The sequence below is a fragment of the Paramormyrops kingsleyae genome, chromosome 4 (genome assembly GCF_048594095.1).
Source record: "Paramormyrops kingsleyae isolate MSU_618 chromosome 4, PKINGS_0.4, whole genome shotgun sequence".
Taxonomy (NCBI): Eukaryota; Metazoa; Chordata; class Actinopteri; order Osteoglossiformes; family Mormyridae; genus Paramormyrops; species Paramormyrops kingsleyae.
Genome location: NC_132800.1, coordinates 18,194,044 through 18,218,893, shown reverse-complemented (window position 1 = coordinate 18,218,893; position 24,850 = coordinate 18,194,044). Strand labels below are relative to the sequence as shown.

The window sequence follows — 24,850 nt, the reverse complement described above, 5'->3', positions numbered from 1 at the left end:
GTTGTTTATTCTTGCACATCAAATAAAATTGTTACAATGGGGAACTTCTATTTTATAATATAATGCTTGGGGTTGATTGTATGCGGACCGAATATAGGGGAACACAGGATGGAGTTAAGTGATGTAGGTTAAGGATGTATGAACAAGGTTAATAAATTAGAATCTGTTTATAAAGATCTACCACAGATTTGGGGTCTTGGGCAGCTGGAATCTATGTGGAAAAATCCTAAGAGCCTCCAGCTTTAACAGCCACCTACACTGCTGCATAGCTGAGGGAGACCCACACTGGACAGTGGTGCTGCCCAGTGAGGAACTAGCTTTCCATGGTCTGGACAGCTACTTCATTTCTGATGGCAGACTCACCATTACTCTCCAACACTGCATATAAAGGTTCTTCGAATTATGAAACATTTCAGCTTAAACCTTGTCTAAATATAGAAATGATAATGTTTGCATATTGCATGTATAAAGGTTTTGCTTTGTCACCTTATTGATGGTGAGACCCTCCTTTCTCTGGGTGAGAGGAATGTTTGACAAATTATTCCTCATCATCAAGACAGTGGAATTAATCAAATTACTTGATAATTTAAATGGTAAAGATCTCCCCAGATTCACCAGAAGGTACATTTTTCATTTTAATAATACAGTATTAGTAAGTTTTAGAGCACTTTCAGATGGGATGTGATTTCTGTCCTCTGTCCCACACCGTCCAGCTCCACGACTCATGTGAAAGGCAAGCAGACTGTCTGTAGTCGCGGAAGCGATATGTCACGTGGTAAGGTAACCATGGGAACAGTACAGTAATCAGACCACGTCTGATCATTTGATACCCTTTAATTTTTATCAATTATTAATTAAAGGTGAGAGGAAAGAGCACTTGCCTTCCGATTTACGTCTCTATAAATTTTATTCTCTACTTTATACAGCTCCGGGTAGTACACCACTAACAAAATTATACTTTTCCATCTTGTCACCTAGAAGCTGCTGTGTGATCTCATTGAATAAACAAGATGTATTAAAATATGTGGATTAGTCAATTCCATAAAAAATCCTGTGGCACTACGTCAGAAGTCTCTCTGGATTGTGCCCATCCTCCATACCAGTCAGGACTGGTCCTTGTCCTGTATCAGTTCCCTGTTTGGCCAACAGGTGCCCCTCCCTACGCTTACAGACCAGAATAAACATATTCATAATTCAACATTTATATCAAAATGATTCAAGCCTATATTATCAAATACTTTGAAATAAACTATTGGATGCCACTTACATGTTTATTTATGATTTATTTGCATGTGTACATATGCATTTGTTTGAGAATGACTAGAAATATCTCTACAGGGTGAGTGAAAAGTCTGGCAGTGATGTAACTGATATAATTTTGCAAGAGGCCAATAGGTGTGTGAGTGAGGTATGTGTGACACCCCTGTCAAACAGTGACAGTCCTGTGACTGTCAAAGGACAACATGATTAATATCACTCTGCATGCAGATGGAAGTTGTGTGTGTGTGTGTGTGTGTGTGTGTGCATGAAGGACTAGAAATATCTGTGTATTACTGAAGGAACAGGAATGTGTGTGTATGTGTCTGTGAAGGAACAGAAATGTCTGTGTGTGTTTCTGTCTTCCTCAGTGAAAATATGTGTTTGTCACAGTAAAAGGGCAGAACTGAGGTAATTGTGGGCTTTTGAAAAAAGAAACATCTGTGCTTGTGTTACCTAAGGAGTAAAAAATTCTGTTTGCATGTGTGTCACTGTTTGTACCAAACAAGCCGCCAGGAGAGGCAGCAGCACAGAATGTGGAGCTCGTCACCAGAGGAAGGAGAGGGACGTCAGAGTAAGAATCCACCTTTCCACTGTGTTCAGGGGTATATCTGTATAGCTGCAATGCCACTGTGAGTGTATTGTGGGACACATTTATTTCTAAACTGTGTGGATTTCAAAAAGAAACAAATTTAAATTACATCAGGATTCCTAAAAAAGAGAATTTATGCTTTTTTTGGTCATTTGGAATCACATACAGCGCATCATTGATGATCAGGCATGCAGTGAAATCAGAATGTTATCCACGTTAGTCTTAGGAAAAAACAGAAAGGCTGCAGTCAGAATAACAAATCAACTTATTAACTGTCCTTTATCGTTGTTCCTAAATATGCTCATTTTTTAACTTCACCAAATGTTATTACTTTTATTTTAGAATATATTTTATCTGGTTAATGTTTTGTGGGTCGTTAAATAATGACTGTACCCGTTAACCGTATCTGGAGTGTTGTGGTGGGACGTTAATTGAGGGAACGCAGATTCTCAAGTGCTGCGACCTACGGGAATCCCGCAGTTACCTCAGAACGGCAGTAGGGGGCGGACGTGAGATTCTGCCGTCTGAAGTTAAACCGTGAGAAGTAAAAATGTGTTACGCTTTATTTTTAATTACTTGTGTATTTATTTAGGTAGTAAGCGCTTAGTTCGGCTTCTAATGATTATTTTCCCGTGTTTTAATAGGAGTGTGAGTGACGTCGTTTGATAATTAGCTTGTCGATTGTCAGGTACAGCAGTTAACCTTTTTAATCAGGCATTTTTTATTCCTGCTTGTATTTTGATCATTTAATCTAACGTGTGATACTAATGTGATTTATCACGTTTTTTTGTTTTTAACTCTACGGATATTTCTTGCTTTCGCAGTTATGTCTCCCGTCTCCTTTTACATGGTTATTATATATGCTGATTTAATCTAATCGTGTTAGTTATGTTCATTTACATTACAGTGTATTTAATTGTATTACAGGATTTATGTTACTCAGTTACCACAGTTATGCTTTGAGCAGCGCTGAACCAGGACAGTAATGGGATACATTAGCAGGGCTAGACATAAGCCGCGGCACCGCGGCCAATGGCCGTCGTGCCTTTCAAAATTGGCCGCACGCCTCCTCAAAATTGAAGTACCTTACGGCCAAGATTGGCCTGCCTTTAATGTTTGTCTGGCCGTATGCCCCCTTTTTACCGAAAGTAACGTTCATTACACAAAAGACTTGCGAACGACACGGTCCACTTTACCTCGTCAACAATCGATGCATCTGTACTGAACCCGAACCCGAACCCGAACCCAACCTAAGATACGAGAAACGAGGTCGACCCGCACATCTCGTAATTCCCAACTACTGAATGAACCGCAATGAATTCTGGACTAATACGATCATGTGTTCGTCGCATGATTGGCTGGTACGGTATGTATCGTCCAGCCTATTATGGAGCCACAGCAATGACAATGGTGCATCATCGGGGGTTACGTTTTTGATTGGAAAAGCCATCCGACGGTTTCCGAATAACAGATAGGTGTCCTCTTCGGTAATCATCGTGTAGTTGTCGTCTGCTGCTTATGCTGTCACCATGCCTCGCAAAGATCGAGAACGTAAAAGAAAGCAAGCTGAACTCGCGGCTACTTTGTTCAGGTAAGTGTCAGATGGTGTTGTAAAAAAACATTTGCCGAGGCAGAGCAGATTTGACTCAGAGAAGTACCAAGCTCTGCTGGGAGGATATAGGACTGGTAGCGTGCAGTGTGCAAAAAACGAACGTCAAGTCAATTGTCATGTACACTAAAAGAATACGGGTGTTCTGAGTAAACAAATACAAAAATATTGACGGCTCCTTTATTGTTGGATTTTGTTTTTTGAAATAAAGATATAATGCATCCTGTATGGAAATAAAATTCCTCCACAAGGCCCGAGGTGTCCTATGAAATTTAAATAAATGAAAAAAACATTTTTTCAAATTTTTAATTTGTCAATGACTTCACAAAAAACAATACCACTGCACACTAGCTAATTTACTCCAGATTTTGGCCTTGTGCCCTAGAAAAAATATGAATAGCCAAGGCCAAAGTGGCTGTGCCCTCCTAAATCCTTATGTCTAGCCCTGCATTAGGAAGCTTTTATTGTCAGTGTACAGGTAGCAAATACAATATATAGACAGAAATATATAAAATGTACATATAAGGGGAGGGGAAAAGCCCCCCCCCCCCCCCCACTCAACAGGATTACATTTTAATCAGAAACAAATACACTTATTTTGTGCAGCTTGACGAACCCAGTCATTAATTTTAATCTAATATACGTCTCACTTTAGACAGAGTAAAAAGGGTTATACTGGTTAAAAAGCAGAGATTTTACCTTTTTGCCATGGAGAAGCAGAGACATGTGACACTCTGATAAGGTAAAAATGATTCCTCCAGCACACAGTGAGCTATCCCAGCATGCACAGGGACACGGAGGAGTTATAAACCCCAAACCCTGGACAGAGGGGTTCAGAGAATGAGGAGGTGAAGCTGTACAGGAGGGTCAGTCCATCAGAGGAGACTCTGTAGAAGGACAGAGTACCAGCCGCCCAGTCCAGATACACTCCTACTCTGTAGGAGCCTGAGGGCTTTATGGGTATGTCAGTCTCTTTATCATTGTGACAGACAGAGTAACTGTCAGGATAGCAGCACAGCATCCATGACTTGTCATTGGCTCCAAGCCAACAATCAGCACTGTCTCCTTTCCTCCTGATTCCTTTATAAGTCACTGCTATCCAGGCTCCTTTTCCACTCCACTCAGCCTCCCAGTAACAGCGACCAGTCAGACTCTCTCTGCACAGAACTTGGGGCCAGTAGTCAAATCTCTCTGGACAATCAGGATATGGCTGCTCTGCCCCCCATGTCACCTTCCTGTTCCCCTCTGACAGAGACAGGTCTTTGTGTGCTGTGTTGGGGTCCAGCGTCAGCTGGCAGGAGTCTGTAGGCAAGAGGAAGAGCGATTAATCCCATCACGAAGCCCAGCATCTCCATCATCATCACTGTCACACCTCACACACTCACTAACACAGAACTCGCTCCAATACACACATTTTATTCCCAATATACTCATGTAGCCGCCCGAGTCTGCCGCGCTCCGGCTGCCCCCTGCGCTGTGAGACACGCCGCGCTGAGAGACTCGCTGGGGACCGAACTGCACTTTAGCATGCGCTCAATTATTCTGTACGGTACATAAAATATAAAAACGAAGCAGGAATTCAAGTATGTGAAATACCTCAGGAAATGTCGGACGCCCGCGCGACGCCGGCGGGAAGACGCGTGTACCGCGCGTGTTAAACTAATATGCTTAATTACAGGTAAATAAAATTATAAACAGCATTAATCAAACATGTTAAACATGTAATTGTACCCCAAAGAGTACCACAAAAAGTTAATTTGTCTTTACTGCAAAATAAGAACTTGCTTCAAACCACTTCGGACACATACCTCTCCCTCCAGCAGCGTTCAGCGCCGACTAGTGATGTGTCGGTCGCGAACGAGCCGTTCAAAAGATCCGGCTCCTGACCGAGAGACATATTGTTCTGTCGATATATGCTGCCTTGTCGAAAAATGCTACCGTAGTGCTAATAGATAGCCCTAACCCTAACTCTTACCCTAACTCCCCAAAACCCCTACCTTAACCCTAACCCCTAAAACCAAACCCTAATCCCAAAACGGTAGAACTGCACATGCGCAGAAAGGCTCGATAGCACGTCTCGATAGGTAGTATTTTTTTTTCCGACAGAACACATTTTTATAAAGCAAAACGTCTCCGCGGCTCAGTGCTCCATGCTGCTCTGACTGACTGAAGTCAGTGTTAATGGCGTGCGCGTGCTGACGGTGTACAGGTACAGAGCAGGAGGAGAGGAGAGGAGGAGAGAAAGAGAGGGAGTGTGGTGCGCGAATAGTAGGTAAGATGAGTGACAACGGAAACGAAGCAACATTTGCATGCATTTTAATAGCTATGATAACTCAAAGGCAGAATGCACAATTTGAAAATGAAGCTGTCATTTCGAGCAGGATCAACAATCAACCTTCTCAGAAACTTAACAACTGCGCATCCAACAGTTCAGATGGAAGAAAAAGACAGGCTAGCGTGCCTGCTACTGCCAGAAGCCGGATCAGCCCGTCTAAACTGAGGCAATTAGCCTTTCTGCCCCAAAGGAAATGTTAAAATGTAACACTGTTAGAAAGTTGATGGTTGTTATAATGGACAGATAAAACTAAAACTTTTGGATGCTGCTGTTTTGCACGTTGTAATTTATGTATTTTAATTTTTTTATTAGTTATTTATGTTATTTGACGTTTTTTTGTTAGATCAACCAGAAAATTTTATTTTCCCACTTATAAAATGTTCAGTACAGGTGTAGTAGTGTTTGATGTTTTTACATTTAGTCTTTATACCAAACATAATGTAAGATTATGGTATTAAGGAAATTATACGGTTCAGTAGGCCTACACATATCAATCATGGGTCAAAACAGCGCTGAATCTGGCTGGACTGAAGTGATAAAACGAAGAGCCGTTTAAGAGCCGGAAGAGCTGACTCTTCTTGGTGAGCTGAGGCAAATGATCCGGCTCACTAAAAAGAGCCGAAATTCCCATCGTTCAGTGTCCAAGCCAGTTTGGGGAGATTACGGATGCTTTCTTACGAAAATACTAACAAATCTCAAAAAAGATTGAATGTATTTCTACAGATTTTCCCAGACTACTTTTTATATAAGGAAGTAGTCATCTTTAAATCCAAACCAGCCCCTATTTTAAAAAAACACACACATACACACACACAATAATTATGCGAATGGTATCATAAAGTAGTATTAATGATATTAAGAATAAAAACATACAAACCGACTTACATTTCTGGATCCCTGGCCTGGTCCTGCACTCTCCACTGTGGTCCACACTATAGCAGAAGCAGAATGACATAGTACTGCTGTATCCATTTATTTAATTGTTGCATTTTCTCCACATACACGAGTCTATAGCAGGGACAGACACACATTCTGTACTCACTTCAGTTTCTCCAGTTTACAGCTGGGATCCTCCAGTAGAGCAGAGAGCAGCTTCACTCCTGAGTCTCCTGGGTGATTGTAGCTCAGGTCCAGCTCTCTCAGGTGTGAGGGGTTTGACCTCAGAGCAGAAGCCAGGGAAGAACAGCCTTCTTCTGTGACTCTACAGAATGACAGCCTGCAGAGAGACAGACAATATCTTTCCAATAAATAAAATCACCTCACCACTAGGAGTTGTCACATTTACTTAAAAGTAATACTCCAATTAAGATTTCAGTAATTACAGATTACAGTGTGGAATACCCAGTAATATTGACCTCAGTATCGCCAGTGTACAGTGTGAATCCCCCAGTCCAGCAGAGAGCAGCTTCACCCCTGAATCCTGCAGGTCATTGTCACTCAGGTCCAGGTCTGTCAGCTGAGAGGAGTTTGATCTGAGAGCTGAAGCCAACACTTCACAGCATGTCTCTGTGAGATTACAGCTGTTCAGGCTGGAAAAGGAAACATGCTAAGATAAAAATACATACACCACACACAGGTATATCCAATACCAAAATAAACATTTTTATTTTTAAATACAATAAGTGAGGCAGCATATGCTTCAAAAGGAACTAGACAATCCTCTGATGTTCCTCATGTTCCCCGTCTGTCATGGATTCGGGCGGCTCGGGCACGGGAGCGAGGCATCAGGTACAAAAAGGGGCGGACGACCCACTGGCGGCTCCAGGAACAGGAGGGGTTTATTAAATAAAACAGAAAACAATACAAACACAACAAAACCAAAAAGACCTCAAGCGGTCAAAAACTAAAAAGGGATTAATTAACAAAACTAAATAACAAAAACTAGCCAGGTAAACAGAATACAGCTCTAACCAAGCTTAGACAAATAGCAACAACACACTCATAGACAATGAACCACTGGGGAACTGAACAGAAGCAGGAACTAAAATACTAAAGGCGTAACGAGACTAACACAGGACAGGTGAGACTAATTAACAAAGACCAGGGAAACAGGGCACAGGTGAAACTAATAAACTCAAAGGAACTAAAACAGGGAAACTAAGAACTAACCAAGGAATCAGAACACTGGGGAATCTAAACAGGTAAAGACACAAGCAGGGGCACAAGGAACAAAACCAAAAACCAAATACAAAATCACCAAATACAATAACTAGACAAACTCAACTGAAACACTAGGGAGCAAAATACAAAAACAGGAGGCAGGATTCAAACACAGGACAGAAGGTACAAAGACAACCAGATGCTCAAGGTGTTGAGCCATGAGGCCAACAGAACAGTGGAAACTCAAAGACAAACATGAAGGACGGGATGACCAGCAATGCCTGCTGGCCAAACGGGGAAGGGACACAGAGTGAGACAACAGGGGCTGACCCTGACACCGTCATGAAGAATACAGTGAATACTTTCAATTCAAAGCACAAATACCATGAAAAGTGTAATGGGTCAGGACTGGATCTATGTACTCAGATGAATAGATTTTGGTACAATACAGCTTCCCCTGTGAGTTTACTGTGTATTTTCACTATTTGCTGTACATTTTCACAAGTCATACATTCCCAAATACTGTTCTATATTGTCTTACGGAGCTAGTTTGAATAAGGGTATGAGAGTGAACATGCTCTAAAATCCATTCATTAACTGGGATATTTAAATATATCAGTTATGTTGTTGTTTCCCTGTCCTAGTCAGAAACACAAATACTGTAGTTTTTACTTGACACTCCCCAGCCGAGATGAACCTGCTGTTTAATGACCTTACAGGGTGAGTTACCCTGAGACTGTAATATATGAATAAGTATTTTTATAAAGCTCTGAGCAGCGCTGGGGCTCAGTGATCAGCACTACAGCCGACCCAGGGGTTCTAGGCTTTTGGGTTCAGTTCCTGCCTCGGATATTTGTAAGTGTACATGTGTATGTGGGATTAGAATGTCAAGAAGAGCTTAAGTTATTTTAATTATATTTTTATATGACTTTTGAATTGCTGACACCATGACTGAAATCCTTATTTTCTGTTTGCTGTATCTGAGAACCTGTTAAATTTCCAAAACACTAATCAGACAATTATCAATCCTGTCAGATAGGGATGAAATAGTGATACTTTATTCACCCCCCTGGTAAAGTAGTGCTGTGGTCTCTCTGATCTCGCTCTTTCTGACACACACATACAGGTCAGAGCTCAGGGTTGGCCAGCATCCAGCCCCCTGAAGCTGGGGGGTAAGGGCCTTGCTCAAGGGCCCAAAACCAGCATCACTCTGCCAGCCAGGTATTTAAACCAGTGACCTTCTGACCACGGGCAGAGAGTCCAAACCCACTGAACCACACACCACACCAAGAATGTTAAAAATATATACATATCCTGCAGTATCAAAATAATTCCTGCAGAATCAAAAATAATTCCTCAGTGGTCTATATAAATATATTCTAACTGTTTTGATAAGATATAAAAGCAGTATCATAAATAGCATCTGTACTTCTTTAGCAACAGACGGACGTAAGATCACTTACAGAGCTGTCCTAGATTTCTTGATCACAGGCAGCAGCCTCTGAAGACCTTCATCTGATCTGATGTATTTCTTCAGATCAAACACATCCAGCTCCTTATCTGACATCAGTAACACAAAGGTCAGAGCTGACCATTGTGTAGGTGAGAGGTTTTCTGCTGAAAGACTTCCTGAACTCAGGTATCTTTGTACTTCCACTGTTAGAGAATTGTCACCCAGTTCATTCAGACAGTGGAACAGGTTGATGGTCCTTTCTGCAGATAAATTCTCCTGTATTTTCTGCTTGATGTACTGGGGTGTTTTCTTATTGTTATGACACCTGGTTGTTTTCTGGCCCAGTAGCCTTTGTAACAGAATCTCACTGGACTTTGTTGAGAGGCCAAGGAGGAAGCGGAGGTAGAGGTCCAAGTGTCCATTCTTGCTCCTTAATGCTTCATCCACTGCAGTCTTCAGCAGGTCAGCTGATGAGTTTGACAGAAACACATATAAAGCAGCTAGATACTCCTGAATGCTCAGATGCACAAAGCAGTACACCTTCTCCTGGTACAACCCATGCTCCTCCTTAAAGACTTCTGTGCACATTCCAGAGTAAACTGAAGCCTCTGTGACATCAATGCCATTCTCTGTCAGATCTTGCTTATAAAATATGAGGTTGCCTTTCTCAAGGTATTGAAAAGCCAGTTTACCAAGTTTTAAAATAAATTTCTTCCCAGATTTGGTGCATTTATTAAGCTTGATTTTATGTTTTTCCATATACTTGTCACTTTTTAAACTCACTTGAAAGATCAGGAAGTGTGTGTACATTTCAGTCAGAGTCCTTGGAATTTCTCCACTATCAGAATCACTAAAAAGATTTTCAAGAACAGTGGCTGAAATCCAGCAGAACACAGGTATGTGGCACATGATGAAGAGGCTCCTTGATGATTTCACATGTGTGATAATCCTGCTAGCCAGGTTCTGATCACTAAATCTCTTCCTGAAATACTCCTCCTTCTGGGCATCATTGAACCCTCGTATCTCTGTCACCTGGTGGACACACTCAGGAGGTATCTGATTGGATGCTGCTGGCCGGGAGGTTATCCAGAGGAGAGCGGATGGAAGCAGATTCCCCTTAATGAGGTTAGTCAACAGCACATCCAGTGACGTTTTCTTTGTTACATCAAACCAGCTCTTATTGTTCTGAAAATTTAGAGGAAGGCAACACTCATCCAGACCATCAAAGATCAACAAAACTTTGTACCTATACAGCTCAGTGGATTCAAGCGACTTCAATTCTGGGACAAAGTGGCGAAGCAGTTCAATCAGACTGTATTCATCCTTAATCAAATTCAGGTCCCGGAAAGGAAGAGCAAATATGAAGTGAATGTCCTGGTTTGCTTCTCCTTCTGCCCAGTCAAGAATAACTTTCTGCACAGAGACTGTTTTCCCGATACCTGCGACCCCTTTTGTAAGTACAGTTCTGATAGGTGTCACACGCCCATGTAAGGTTTTAAATATATCATTGCACTTGACTGCAGTATCTTCTGTTACCCTTTTCTTGGATGCTGTTTCAATCTGTCTCATTTCATGTTCATCATTGACTCCTCCAGCTCCCCCTTCAGTTATGTAGAGTTCTGTGTAAATCTCTTTGAGAAGTGTTGGCTGTCCTTCCTTAGCTTTCCCTTCAAATACACACTCAAATTTCTTCTTCAGATTACATTTGATTATGTGCTGACACTGTGAGAGAAGATGCCCTGAAATGAAATGAGAAAAAAACATTTTTTTACTCATATAACCCAAATTACATCAAGATAAATAAATGATAAACTGAAATGTAATACACATTTTTTCATAAACTATGTTTCTGTGGCAAATCAAACAAACACTGAATGAGGTACAGCTCTTACTCTTCTCCAGCATGTCAGCGAGATCATTTTGCTCCATGGTCCTCAGGATGTACAGTGTGATCTTCAGAGCTCCCTCTCTACCACAGGTCTTCTGCATCTGACCATCACTGTCCAGGTCATTGTCCTCCTCCAGCTGAGGCTCAGAGCATTCTGGGTCATTCTGATCCAGGTACCTTTTGAATTTCATCAGCTCATCCTTCAGAAACATTTGAGCTTTTTTCTCCAGTAACTGAAATATACAAGTTTAATTATTACTCCTGGCACCATATTTTTGTATAGTTTGACCTGCAAATTAGTTGCAAATATTACGCTTTTGACAGGACAGACTACTTATTGTACATCTGCAGAAAATATATGTCAATTTAGATAAAAATTAAGAAAATATACTTCAGTAATAAACACACCTTGAAGATGGATGATAAGTCTCCTTTATGTGGGTGTGAATTACATCTTTTCACTCGGTCCCTGTGAATAAAACACAAATATCCATCCATTAATCCATCCATCCTCCAGCCACTTATTCCGGTTTGGGGGTGGGGCAGGGTGGGGGGGTCTATTTCAGACAGCAGAAGGTCTAGGATACAGGTTCACCCTGGGGGGGGATTCTAGTCCATCACAGGACACAGACCCACAGAGGCTGTCATATGTCATGGGGAATTTAGAAAGTAGCCTAAACACGTGTTTTTGGACGGCAGGAGGAAACCCATGTGATAGAGGGAGAGCGTGCAGCTGCAGACAGACAGGGGGCTCAGCCTCCAACACTGGGGGTGTGAAGTCACAGCGCTGCCCTCTGTGCCGCCGCTAAAATAGGCATTTTATGGAGAGACAAAGGTCCTGCACTGACACTGACTACCACTGCTGCTGCTGGGGGAATAATAACCTACATTTGTATTTAAATAGATGTAACTATTTAAACACTCACAATATATTCAACAAATTAATACAGAAAACATACTAAGATCTCACAGTGCTTTTTTTTTCCTTTTTAGGCATTTAAATTTACAAAAATGCTGTTTTCAAAATGTTTCTGTTTTTCTTGCAGTGTTTTCTTTGTTCTGCACACTCCATCGCAAAATGCAAAAATACACTGCCCAGCCAAAAAAAAGGTTCCCAATTGAATTTAAACGGGCAAATACTTAAAAAGCCAATGACTGGATCATTATTACAGCTCAGCAATGTCATGCAGCAATAAAGTAAAGTCAGTTGAGTACCTGAATCTACTGACTGGCCAGGTTACACCTCCATCCATCATGAATGGATTTTTTCTTTCCTGATGTCATGGGCATTAGGGGTGTAACAATACATCGATTTGTATCGATTTATCGATTCAACGGCAAACGATCCGATGCATCGATGTGACCGCATAAATATCCAGAGATGGGGACAAGTCGCATATGATCAAGTCCAAGCAAGTTTCAAGTGTTAACCATCAAGTCTCGAGTCAAGTGTCAAGTCACAGTTAAGACAAATCAAGCAAGTCAAGTCAAGTCAAAGGTTCACCCTAAGCAAGTCAAGTCGAGTCCTGATAAGTTTCAAGCCAAGTCAAGTCAAGTTGCAGTACTAAAACAAACAGAGGTTAAATTTTCAATACATGTTTATTTTTGCACAGAAAATTTTTTACAGAAAAGATGAACTTATATACATATATTATGTATCTTATTTAGTGATGAATCTCGTTAATTAAAATGAACGGATCTTTTTCATTTCAGCAGAATATAAATATAACGTATGTTAATATAGCCCAGTGATGAAGTTATGAAGCTTAATCGTCATCTCTGCGGTGGACGCGCAATATACACGTTTCATACATAATATTATATATAATCTGATATATTTGTTTTCTATTTGAACTGGTTTCATTGTTATACAGCACACAACATTTTGTTGTTATTGTGAGTGTACACAAAAAAATTATAGACACTTAATGTAACCGATTCGAACGATGAAATTATTCTTGTTTGTATGACCAAAAAGTTTTGAACGAGTTATTGAAGGAGAAGTGATTGCACCGACGCTTTCATCTTAGATTTTCATGCAGTATAACGTTACACGAGCTGCCATTCAACTAACCACACGCAGTCAGTCCATACAAACGCTTGAAAATGCGCACATTTAATATAGACATTATAGTTTACATGTAATATCGAGAAGCCCTTTCATTTCAAGTTGTACTCAACATTAAAATGTGGCTACGCCACTGGTAACGTTATAGCGTTTTATTTATGAGATGATCATCACATTTCTGATAATAAAAAAATATGCAACCAAGGCCAAATTATGACAAACAGAAAAGATTAATTTAATTAATTAGTAATCGTTTTATTAAATTGACTATAAAGAATCTGACTTTCTTACCTTTCCTTGTGGTTTTTGAAGTGCCGGATGAAATTTGATGTTGTGGTTGTCGTGTCTGATACTCTCGCGTTGCATTCTCTGCATCTGGCAAATCTTTTTTTGTTAGTAAGGTCTAGTTCAAAGTCCTTATAGCCAAAACGTGACTATATGAGGAGCTCGACTATTGTCTGCCATGTTTGGCGCGGTTTGAGTTGTGCAGCGTTCTTCTTCTTCTTCTTCTTGGTAACGTTAAGAGTTGTGCAGCGTTAAGGGCGCAGGCGCCAATTATGGTGCTGCTGAGTCATAATTATTTTATTAAATTATTTTATTTTATTAAACGAATTATATTTAAAAGTTCAAGTCATTGTTGAGTCTTCCACTTTAAGTCAAGTCAAGTCTCAAGTCACTTACTCTTTGCCTCAAGCCTCAAGTCACTTACACTTTAAGTCAAAGTCAAGTCAAGTCATTTTCTTACTTCAATCAAGCAAGTCTCAAGTCCTGAAAATTGTGACTCGAGTCTGACTCGAGTCAAGTCATGTGACTCGAGTCCCCCATCTCTGTAGATATCGATACATGCGTTTTTATTTTCTCGCCTGTTCCAGTATTGTTTTCATGATCCACTCCGAAGTATACATGGTCTACACCAGGGGTGCCCAATAGGTCGATCGAGATCTACTGGTCGATCGCAAAGGTAGTGTGGGTAGATCGTGTGGCATAAAAAAATAGAGGATGGATGACGCGTTCAACCGCACCAGCTGCTGTAAGCTACCGAGTCGCCTAGTTAGCCTCCAATTTATTTCTACTAAACTTAAGAAAGGGTATAAAAATGAATGGGGGAGCTGGACCAAGTAAGAAGCCTCTAGCACACGAGAGGGTCATACGAGCAGGTCATGACAGTTATGGACATACTTTTTGTTACACTTTTGTATTTGTCTGGAGAAGACTTGATTCAAAATAAGAATTATTCACCATGTTAATCTACATCCATCCAAAGTTTTTATTTTTACCTTATTGCACTTTATTTTGCCTGATTTATGGGACATACTTGACTACACTAGATTTTGTTTACAGTTTCCAATAAAATATGATAAAATGCTAATTATATTTGCCTTTTTTAATCCATTGAAATGTAAAGGATTGTGTGAAATTTCATCATTTCGACTACTATCCCCTGTATCGAACTGAATCAATCGTATCGTATCGCATCGTATCGTGGGAATTTCTGAGGTATCAAAAAAAATCGAACCGTTGGCTTAAGGAATCGATACTGTATCATTTCGCGAGGAAAGCTGTGATTTACACCCCTAATGGGCATATTCCAGGGTGAGAAAGCCAAGATTCATCAGGCTCCAGTTGTCAAAGAGTGGTTCAGTAGCATGAGGAATCATTTTCACACATGAATTGGTGACCACAGAGTGTCCCCATTAAAAGTCTTTGAGATATGCTGAAGAAGACTTCATGGAGTGATTCAACTCACTTTGTCAATACAACATCTCAGTGAAAAATGGATGTACATATGTATGAAACTAAATGCAGATGTTGCATAAACTTCTGGAAATAATGACATGAAAAATGTCTGCCATAATCAAAGCTAAAGGCAGTCCAAAGCAAATATCAAATGGCGACTCTTCTTTTGGCAGGGCAGTGTAAAATCTAAAAGCAAAACTATTATGCCTATTGCGCCCTCTTGTATTAACATTAATAAATGACTGTGTGCCACGGAACACTGTTATACATCTTCACTGTGTATCATCATATTTTTCAATTGCAAAATATCTTGCCACGGTGCATTGTCCCCCCCGCTGACATCCCGCATTATGATTATTGATGTTCCATCGTTTTAAATTCCCACTTGTTTCTCTTTCGGCTCCAAAAAATAGCTGGAATTGCCCACCTAGGGGCCCCTACCCATGTCAGCCTGGGGCCCCCAAAGAAGGTAAAAAAAATAACATGCGGGCGTCCAAATTAATTCCCATCCCTTGACTAGGCCCGCAAAACCAAACACCAAATTATAATAAGGAAAAAAAAGAAAAATACATTGAATACTTTGAGACACAGGAAAAATCAGAAAGACAGTGTAAAACTCTACTAATTCAGATAATAAAATAAATTCAAGTAAAATCAGTACCAATGAAAAACAAAGCGCCGCTTCGGCTGGCTCGCAACTGCGTATACCGCTTCCAATATCAGAACGCACTACAAACAAAACACTCCAAATTAGTTCCAATGAACCACTATACTGTACAACCGGAGGCAGCATAAGAGGAAACTCACATGATTCCGTCTGCACTATGCATACCCACAACTTCTTGAATCACTTCCTGCCAGGCGCTATCCCTTTCTCCACCGAGTCTTCCAACACTTTTAAAGGAAGAAATCACCTCTGCCACCTGGACTAATCAACACTAAGAGGCGGTGCACAATTAAATGGCTCTTCCTATCCCTCCCCACCATACATGCTACACTGTAACTCCGCTGCATGTCGCCTCAGCACTGCTGAAGGCCTCGTCTCATCCACTGACACTCTAACATCAATTCCATGACAGCATTACCAGCTGAAAACTGGCTCCGGGCCTTTCTGCCACATTGTGGTTCTCTGAAGCGTCATGGAGTGGACGTGCTCAGATAGTTATTGGAGTTCTCAAGTTCTCGCTCCATATTACAGTTCACCAATAGATGTGTAAAATTTACTCCCCCTTCTAAGACCCGCCCACCCCTTAAATATCCAGAAGTAAAACAAAGAAGAAAAAAAATATTTAATTCTATTTTTTGGATATTTGCAGTGTATATTTTCATTCTGATACTTAACAATTTGCATCCAGTTTTCAAAATTTTGATTAATTCTTCTGGCATAAAATTTACTCCAAACCTGTCACGTTCAAAAAAGTACGTAGGCATGACCAGCTCCTCTTTAACGCCATTAGCTTGGACCAAAACATCTGAACCCTTCACAATAAGCACCTCAGCTCTCATTGTTTCATCAGACTGCTGGACGGCTCCGGTCAAAGGAATTTTGTCACTTTTTACATAAACTGTTCAATCATCTTCTCGATTAGCATGTTTAATCACTGATATCAGTTAAATCACTCGAATGTCACTCTCCCCTCTTCCAAATGCTACCAGCAAAACATCCACAATGTCAGCCGTCAAACTCCACCATTCTCGGGAGTGAACAGCAGCAAAAGTCTGTCCTAGTCGCCAGTGAGTGTTTGCATCCAGCTCACTGCATGTCCATATTTCACCTAAACCAGCGTTTCTCAGCCCAGTCCTGGGGACCCCAGACAGGCCACATATTTGCTCCCACCCAGCTCCCAACACAGAGGGATGAGAAACATCCTTTGTGTGAAATATTGTAGGGAGGACAAGTGATTTTATCAGTTTGACACGCTTAATGTCGGCTATGCTGACCATCAATTATTTAGAGGAGGGACATCTGGCAAAACAATATAGGCTGATAGACTCTAGGCAGGATTTTATATATAAGCCACTAATTTTGGTTTCTAATAATTTTTATTTTATTTCAGTTAATCATCGCTTTTGTTGTTTTAATTTCAGTTAAGTTTTGTGTCTCACGTTTTTGGTTTTAATAGTGATTAACGAAATGCTTTTGTTATCGTTTGAGTTTCATTGTGAATCACATAAATATCACATTTATTCTGATCTGGATCGGCAACAGTTTAAATATCACCTTTGTTAAAGAAAGCAATTGCTTGTTCTTGTTTTCTTTGTCTGATTACTTAACAGGATTTAGTAATTAATCATTTACAGGCACCGTTAATGTGAGGCTGGTGCAGTATTTGTATGAGGACAGTGTGACAGCAGAGAGGTGTGCAGTAGGAATGATGGACTGGTTCAAGGTGGAGGTGGGATTACACCAAGGATCGGCTCTTAGCCCTGTCTTGTCTGTAATGGTGATGGACAGACTGAGGAATGCGATCAGACAGGAGTCTCCATGGACTATGATGTTCACAGATGACATTGTGATCTGTAGTGAGAGGAGGGAGCAGACTGAGACGAGCCTGGAGAGGTGGAGGGATGCACTGGAGGGAAGGGGAATGAAAGTCAGTAAGAGCAAGATGGAGCACATGTGTGTAAATGAGAGGGAAGGTGATGGAATGTTGTGGTGGCCAGGAGTAGGAGCAGTTAAGGTGGATGAGATTAGATATTTGGGATCAACTGTCCAAAGTAATGAAGAACGCAATAAAAAAGTGAAGAAGAGGGTACAGGCAGGGTGGAGTGGGTGGGGAAGAGTGACAGGAGTGATGTGTGACAGAAGGGTGTCTGCAGGGGGGTGTCTTGTGTTTGTTTACATGTATATTTACCTTTGATCTGTAGGAAAAGGTCCCTCTCTGAAGGTGATTGGGGAGTCCATTGACGCGTGACTCTTCATGGAAACACAGCTGGGTACAGGTGAGCCTGCTCTCTCCATCAGGACACTGTGGACAGTGAGAGGAAAAATACTCATTATTTCAATATAATTCATATAATATGGGCAGCATCATGTTAAATCTTCAGTTGTTTAACCATCTGTTCTACCTTCATATACTTTTATGTAATAAAACTCATGATGCAAACAGGCCTGCTTACAGTTAACTTTAATATGAAATAATCTCAGCTAAAAATAAGATTCCAATATGAAAGGTTGAGTATTACTGTTACAATCTCAGTTGCTAGACTTGGCTGTTGTTGCTTTTTTTTCCTGTTTATTGATTTATTTGTTTATGTTCTACTTCATTATTTGTGACCATTTTTGATAGGATGGATGATCTGTTTGTTCCCTCTAGTATAAATGATTGGGGAAGAAAAAGGAGGATAAAGAAGATGCTGAGGTCTGTTTATTAATCTACACGCATTAACATGTTCCACACTGAGCCAGTCATAGCTAGGAACCCTTTCTGCTTTTATATTATGGCCTGACTATAGACCCAAAGAGACATGCAGCTAGTGGGCTGTAACAATCATTTAACCATAAATCACAATGTTCTCCACAACACGACCCTGACAGTGTTCCTGTCTTATTCGGGTATTTACCCTATAATCACTGTTATTTATAATTGATTAGAATTAAATAAATACTCAATGCCACATTTTTTAGAATATGTATTTTTGGAAAATACTGTCACTTCAGTTAGGAAATGCAAACCTAGATGCTAGAGTTTCCAATGAGCGACTACTAGACTCCAACTGGAAAGCGTTTTGTAGAAATACAAAATTTATTTTAGAATATTTAGAAAATCATCTTTGCAGCCAATGGATGTCTTGGAAAATTGATGCAGCAGCTCTAGGTGGCAGCAGAGGACGATGTCCAGGGAATATAATTAAATGCAGATATTTAAAGGAAACTGCATTTAATGAATGATAATCATAAAATCATATGCTCTACAGACACGAATCACTGAACTCTCAAGGTAATTTAATAAGTTACAACTGATTACTCTCTCTGTCAAAAATGCTGGGAAGATTTTTTATGCCAGTTTGTAAAGCAGTTCAATCAGACATAGCTTCTGTCTTACCTCTCAGTTCTCTTTGTTTTACACTCCACAGGGGGGGTCATTTCAGAAGCAGCTGCCTCCATTTTTGTACTGATGCAGACCAGATGACTCCTGCTGGGGTTTCTGTGAAAATGAAATTGCTGCACTGAAATTGCACCAAACCGTGAGCCCGTGGGATTTTGTGACATACAGTAGGTCATTATCTTATACAAGAATAATTATGAGAATTCCGTGATGAGTTGGTGCCCCATTCTGGGTTATTCCCTGCCTTGTTCCTGTAGCTTCCAGAGGGAAAATTATTAGTATGCGTCTCACTGGTGCACCTGTGACCAGGACAGAGAGTCTTTGCGGTGAACTGAGAGCCACGGTATCCAGGGTAATGTCAGAATTCCACCATGAAGGATGGACCACATCCAACAGAAGTAACTGTGGACGCAAGAGGAAGCTGTCTTATAGGGACGTCCAGGCACTAACCCGGATTCTACCCAAAACACATGAAACCACAGCTGCTCAACTCACTACAGAATTAAATCAGGTTTCCACCAAATCTGTTTGTGGAGAGCTTCACAGGGTCAATATTCATGGTCAGGCTGCTATAGCCAAACCTTTGGTCACTCATGCCAATGCCAAACATCAGTTTCAATGGTGCCAGCAGCGCAAATCTTGGGCTGCAGATAATGTGAAACATGTATTGTTCCCTAATGAGTCCAACTTCACTGTCTTCCCTACAGTTACAGTGTGGAAAAGCCCCAAAGAGACTCACCACCCAGACTGTTACATACCCAGAGTGCAGCATGAGGGTGGACCAGTGAGGGTCTGCACTGTAATATCATGGCATTCCCTAAGCCCAGGACTTGATCTAGATGTGCGTGTCACTGCCAAGGACAACTAAACCATTCTGGAGGACCATGTTCACCCCGCGGTTCAATCATTGTACCCTGAAATTGGTGCCATGTAACAGGATGATAATGTACAAATACTGTACACACAGAAATACTGATGACAGAGTAGTTTGATGAACATGAAAATGAAGCTAAACATCTCCCATGGCCTGTACAGTTACCAGATCTGAATATTATTGTCCACTTTGGGGTATTTTGGAGGAGAGAGTCAGGAAACGTTTTCCTCCACCAGCATCAGGCAGTGACCTGGCCACTGTTCTGCAAGACAAATGGCTCAAAATCCCTCTGGTCACTGTGCAGGACTGTCACTGTATCTGTCATTCCCAAGACAAACTGATGCTGTACTGGCCGCAAAATGAGGTCCTACACCATACTAATATATTACTGTGCTCTTAGATTTTGTTATTCAGACACATTGACAGACACATTGCCTTTGGATTGCAACTGTTCCTGTGTTTGTGTTTGCAGTTTTAATAATAAATAATTTTAAAAAAGAATTCTGTTTTCACTGCTGTACCAAAATTGCACCAAACTGTGAACCAAAAACCGATGTTTGCACTGAAATGTAATTCCATTGCCATATTTTTGCTCTACTACTTTTCCCCCCGCACTTCGGTTCATGGGTCGATGACGGCTTGACCCACTGGGTCTGGGCACAGGGGCCCCAGGGCTTTAGGGGGGCCCCGAGCGAAGTCCCCCACCTTGTGAAGGCAGTCCATGGCCATTTTTATATGTAGATGTCCGGCAAAGAGACGGTTTCCCTTGTAAAGTATGTGAGCTGTATCTGACCTATAGCCCTGCTGACATGGACCTGCTTACTAACACAGCCAAGAGACTGACCAAACCCATCTGCGTGTGTCACCACTATCTGATTGGTGGAAATGCACAGAGACAAGAAAGAACCAGCTATCTAAAGTGACATGCATGGATTATCTGAAGGAATAAAGGGTATATTCTATATATATTTCATTATTAGTAGTAGTGCACATCGCAATGTATATATGTATTCCCGAAAACTTGGAACTTAAAATTTCCAACCTCTTACTTGTAAAAGTAATATAGAACTGAATGGAATGGATTCGTAATGCAAATTTACTCAAGCTAATGCTAATTCTGCTAGCATTTAATGCTAATGTAACACATTGATTCTCACAGGGCACATTCTCACCGCAGGAACATTTTTTTTAAGGAACCAGAAGGAGAACCTTTTGTTGTGTTCCCTCCACAGAAACCCCACCAGATTGTAATTCCTTGGAGTCGGTTCTGGAACCTCCTTAAAGTCTCATTCTGGAGTTCCGTGACCCTGAATAGGATTAGCGGTTACAGAAGATGAATGGATGGATGGATGGATGGATATTCTGGAGTAGGTCCTTTTCATTCAAAACCCTGCAGTGGGGCTTATAGCAATAACTTGCTGATTGTTTGACCACAAGCACTGAAACTGACTTGGAAGTTATGTGGAAGTGCTGGGAAAAGAGATACAAGCACTGGAGCAAAAACTGAGCAGATGGAATTATTTTTGGACCTCAATTACATTTAATGCATCAATGAAAACCTTTTTGCTTGTGTCTCCATATTTCTGCTTTGGAAAAGAAGACCAATAATGAATATACATTTGTCAAATATCTCCGGTGCCATGTTTTATTCTGTGGAAAACGAAAGATCAACCTGCTGGCCAGATTCAGTAAAATAACATGGCCATGTCCCATTTAGATTGTGATCAATCCCCCAAAAACTAACAAATAACAAGGTGTTCATAGAAAAGTCCCTGGTAGTGACAGCCCGGGAACTCGTAACCAGGAACTATGTTGCAGAAAGGTTTGTCCCCAGAGGCCCGTGATTTCTTCATTCACCAATGTACTGCTTAAATTACCAATACTGCTGGCCGATATTTAAGCTTTATCAGTATTCAAAGTTAGCAACACCAGAGCTAAAGAAACAACTTTACTAAAATAATGTAGATGATAGAGTTGAGCCGGATACTCGGCTGAAACGAGTATCCGGTACGGATAAAGCACTTTTGACGAGTACGAGTATCGTACGAGTAATACAAGTCAATATCTGTGCTCGGATTGAATAAAAATTCTCATTGGGTAGCTGACTGTGTCTGCGTTCTGTGATAGACTAGTCACAGCGCCCCTCCCCTACACACATACAGATTTATTGTGTTGCTGTGTCCCGCTCTGCTCACTCACACACAGAACACTGAGAAGAGAAGAGAACAGCGCTCTCTCTCTCTCTGTCGCTCCCTCAGTCACTCAGGATCGCGGGTTTTTTTCCGTTAACGTTTAGGGTTTCTTCAGCTTCAGGTTTGTTTGTAGAATGCGACTCGCGTCTCTGCCTGTCGGAGTTTTTTTTTTCTTTTTTAAACCGTCAGCTGGCTCTAACCATTTTTTTTTTACTTCACGCACTGAGTGTCTGACACTTTCTTGCTGTATTTTATAAAAAAAAATAAAGGTAGTTGTGGTATAATTAATATTACAAATTAAGCTACACACACAAACACACACACACACACTCCCCCCCCCTCTCTTTCTCTCTCTCTCTTTCTCTCTCTTACTCACTCACTCACTCACACTCACACATACCTGGTGTGGAAATAAAAAAAATAAAAAAGAACCAAAAAAAAAGAAATCACACTGATCATAAAAAAATTAAAAGTTAAAGAAAGTTATGTTGAGATGAAAACTCTTGTTCATTACATTTTACTTCATAATTGCAACCGCATGTGTTGTATTCATTGTTGCAAAACTTGTTCTGTATATAGTTCGTTTGTTATCGTGATCAAAACCACTGATCTGAAGCTCAATGCTGATGCTGTCATGTAAATAGTTTTCTAATCAGCAATAAATATAACAATTTCTGATCAACCCATATCAATTGGATGCTTAAAATAACATACCGGTTAAAGCCCCGCCCAATTAAAGACAACCCGACCCACTTCCAGGTCAAACCCCGCCCACATCCGGGTTAGGCCCCGCCCATTCCAAGTATAGATACGGATACAGATAATTCATATGGTTAACAGATACGGTTACAGATACAGATAATGCTGTACTCGCTCATCCCTAGTAGATGATTGCATTGGATGATCAGTAATTTTCCATAGTGGAGGACGAAGGACTCTGTCAGCCCATTCACCAATTAGAAGAGGCACCAACCCATGACATGTTTATAATTCAGTAGTAAATCTGGCCTGTAGGTCGACCTTTCATGTTCCAGACAGTCGACGTCCCCTGGACTTTCTGTAATGACCATTCACCATGACATCAAAACTGACAGCAGATGGGCGTGGTGAATTTGCATATGTTCTCAACACTTAGAGTCTATATTTAACATTTAACATTTACATTTAACATTTAGATTTACATTTACATTTAACATTTAGATACAAGTTAACATTCATATTTAACATTTATATTTATATTTAACATTTACATTTAACATTTAGATTTATATTTACATTTAACTTTTACATTTAACATTTAGATATAAGTTAACATTTAACATTTATATTTACATTTAACTTTAATATTTACATTTAACTTTAATATTTACATTTAACTTTTATATTTACGTTTACATTTAACATTTATATTTGACATTTACATTTAATATTTATATATAGACATACCATTTATATTTACATATGATGAACAATTGTGCAAATAATCTACACAGCAAAAAATATGACTTCTAGCTAAATGTCAGAAAATTGCACTAAATGTTGAAAAAGTGACAAGTACAAAAATGTCTCGTAACTTTACAAACGGCGCCCCATAGTAGTTCGCTGTTTTTATAGGCCTGCCTGAATTTGTACCTTTTTTTGTCCAAAATACACAGGGTTCTGCGTGAGCTACAAGTTAGACTTTATTTATTTAATTATCCTACATAGCTGATAGGTATACATTTTTAAGTCGGGCATGTAGCTACCTGTATGTAGTCAAAATACCAGCTTGAACGCCCGTACCTGCCAAGAAATTTGTTTGAGAAATTTCAGACACCAGTGTTGTCAAGTCTCACAAGACAAACAAGCAACCTCACCCCTGAAAATCAAGCCCAAAATAAGTCCACTGTCAAAGTAAGATGGAGAAATCAAGCCCCAAAACCAGCCCAATACACGCGACCACATGGAACACAGTCAGTCTTGTGTCAGTGCTTTTCAAACCAGTCATGGGGACAGACCGCGTTTCTGCTCCCTCTCAGCTCCCAGTCACACCTGTACCAGGTAACAATCTAGCTTCTCCATAGTACCTGCAACATTAAATCACCGGCGCCACCGCTGTATATAAGTGTGTTATACATGCTTATTTTATTATTAACTGTATCTGTTAAATATAATCTTACCTTGCAATACAAAATGTCTTTATATTATTCCAGAATCTTATCCGTGTTTCTTGACAAAATGGAGACTCCAGCTCTAAAATACTTTCACTTTTATTTACCCACAGAGACCCCCACCGTCATACAGCCTCATACAGCTCAGGCTGGCAGGGCGGCTCACAGCCACCTCCTCCTCTGTCCCCCAGCAGCACTTCCAGAGCAGAGCAGCCAGACACCAACTGCTGGGCACCTTTCCAGTGGTTTATCTCTCTGTTCCTGGGCTTGGCTGAAGCTGCCCCTTTGCGCTCAGCCTAGATTCGATATATTTACTCTCTGGGGGTGAATTAATAATCACTGTGAACCTGGTCACCTGACTCTCCTTCCTGAGACAGATACACTCCCAGCAAACACACAGAAACAAAGGAAGTAATCTGACATCTATGTGCCAGATCCTTCATTATCATGTGGATTATGCTGAACAATATAATAATCAAATTTGTAATTATTTTCTGTCTAAACCTGACACAGTCTGTCTGTAACTGCACATGCCTGCATGTTACA

The 24,850-nt window shown here is 40.5% G+C and overlaps 1 protein-coding gene across 3 annotated transcripts in view; it reads right to left on the bottom strand.

Annotated features, from left to right (window-relative positions):
* Positions 1–24,568, bottom strand: part of LOC140588901 (NLR family CARD domain-containing protein 3-like) — a 97,501-nt gene extending 72,933 nt beyond the window's left edge. For all 3 annotated transcript variants that reach the window (XM_072711534.1, XM_072711535.1, XM_072711540.1), the window contains exons 1-3: positions 24,314–24,568; positions 19,086–19,187; positions 17,895–18,008 (exon numbers count right to left, since the gene is read on the bottom strand). In XM_072711534.1, coding sequence (XP_072567635.1) covers positions 17,895–18,008; positions 19,086–19,147 — 176 coding nt within the window. In that variant the 5' untranslated portion in view covers positions 19,148–19,187; positions 24,314–24,568. The remainder of the gene's footprint in view (positions 1–17,894; positions 18,009–19,085; positions 19,188–24,313) is intronic.
* Positions 24,569–24,850: the final 282 nt, after the last annotated feature.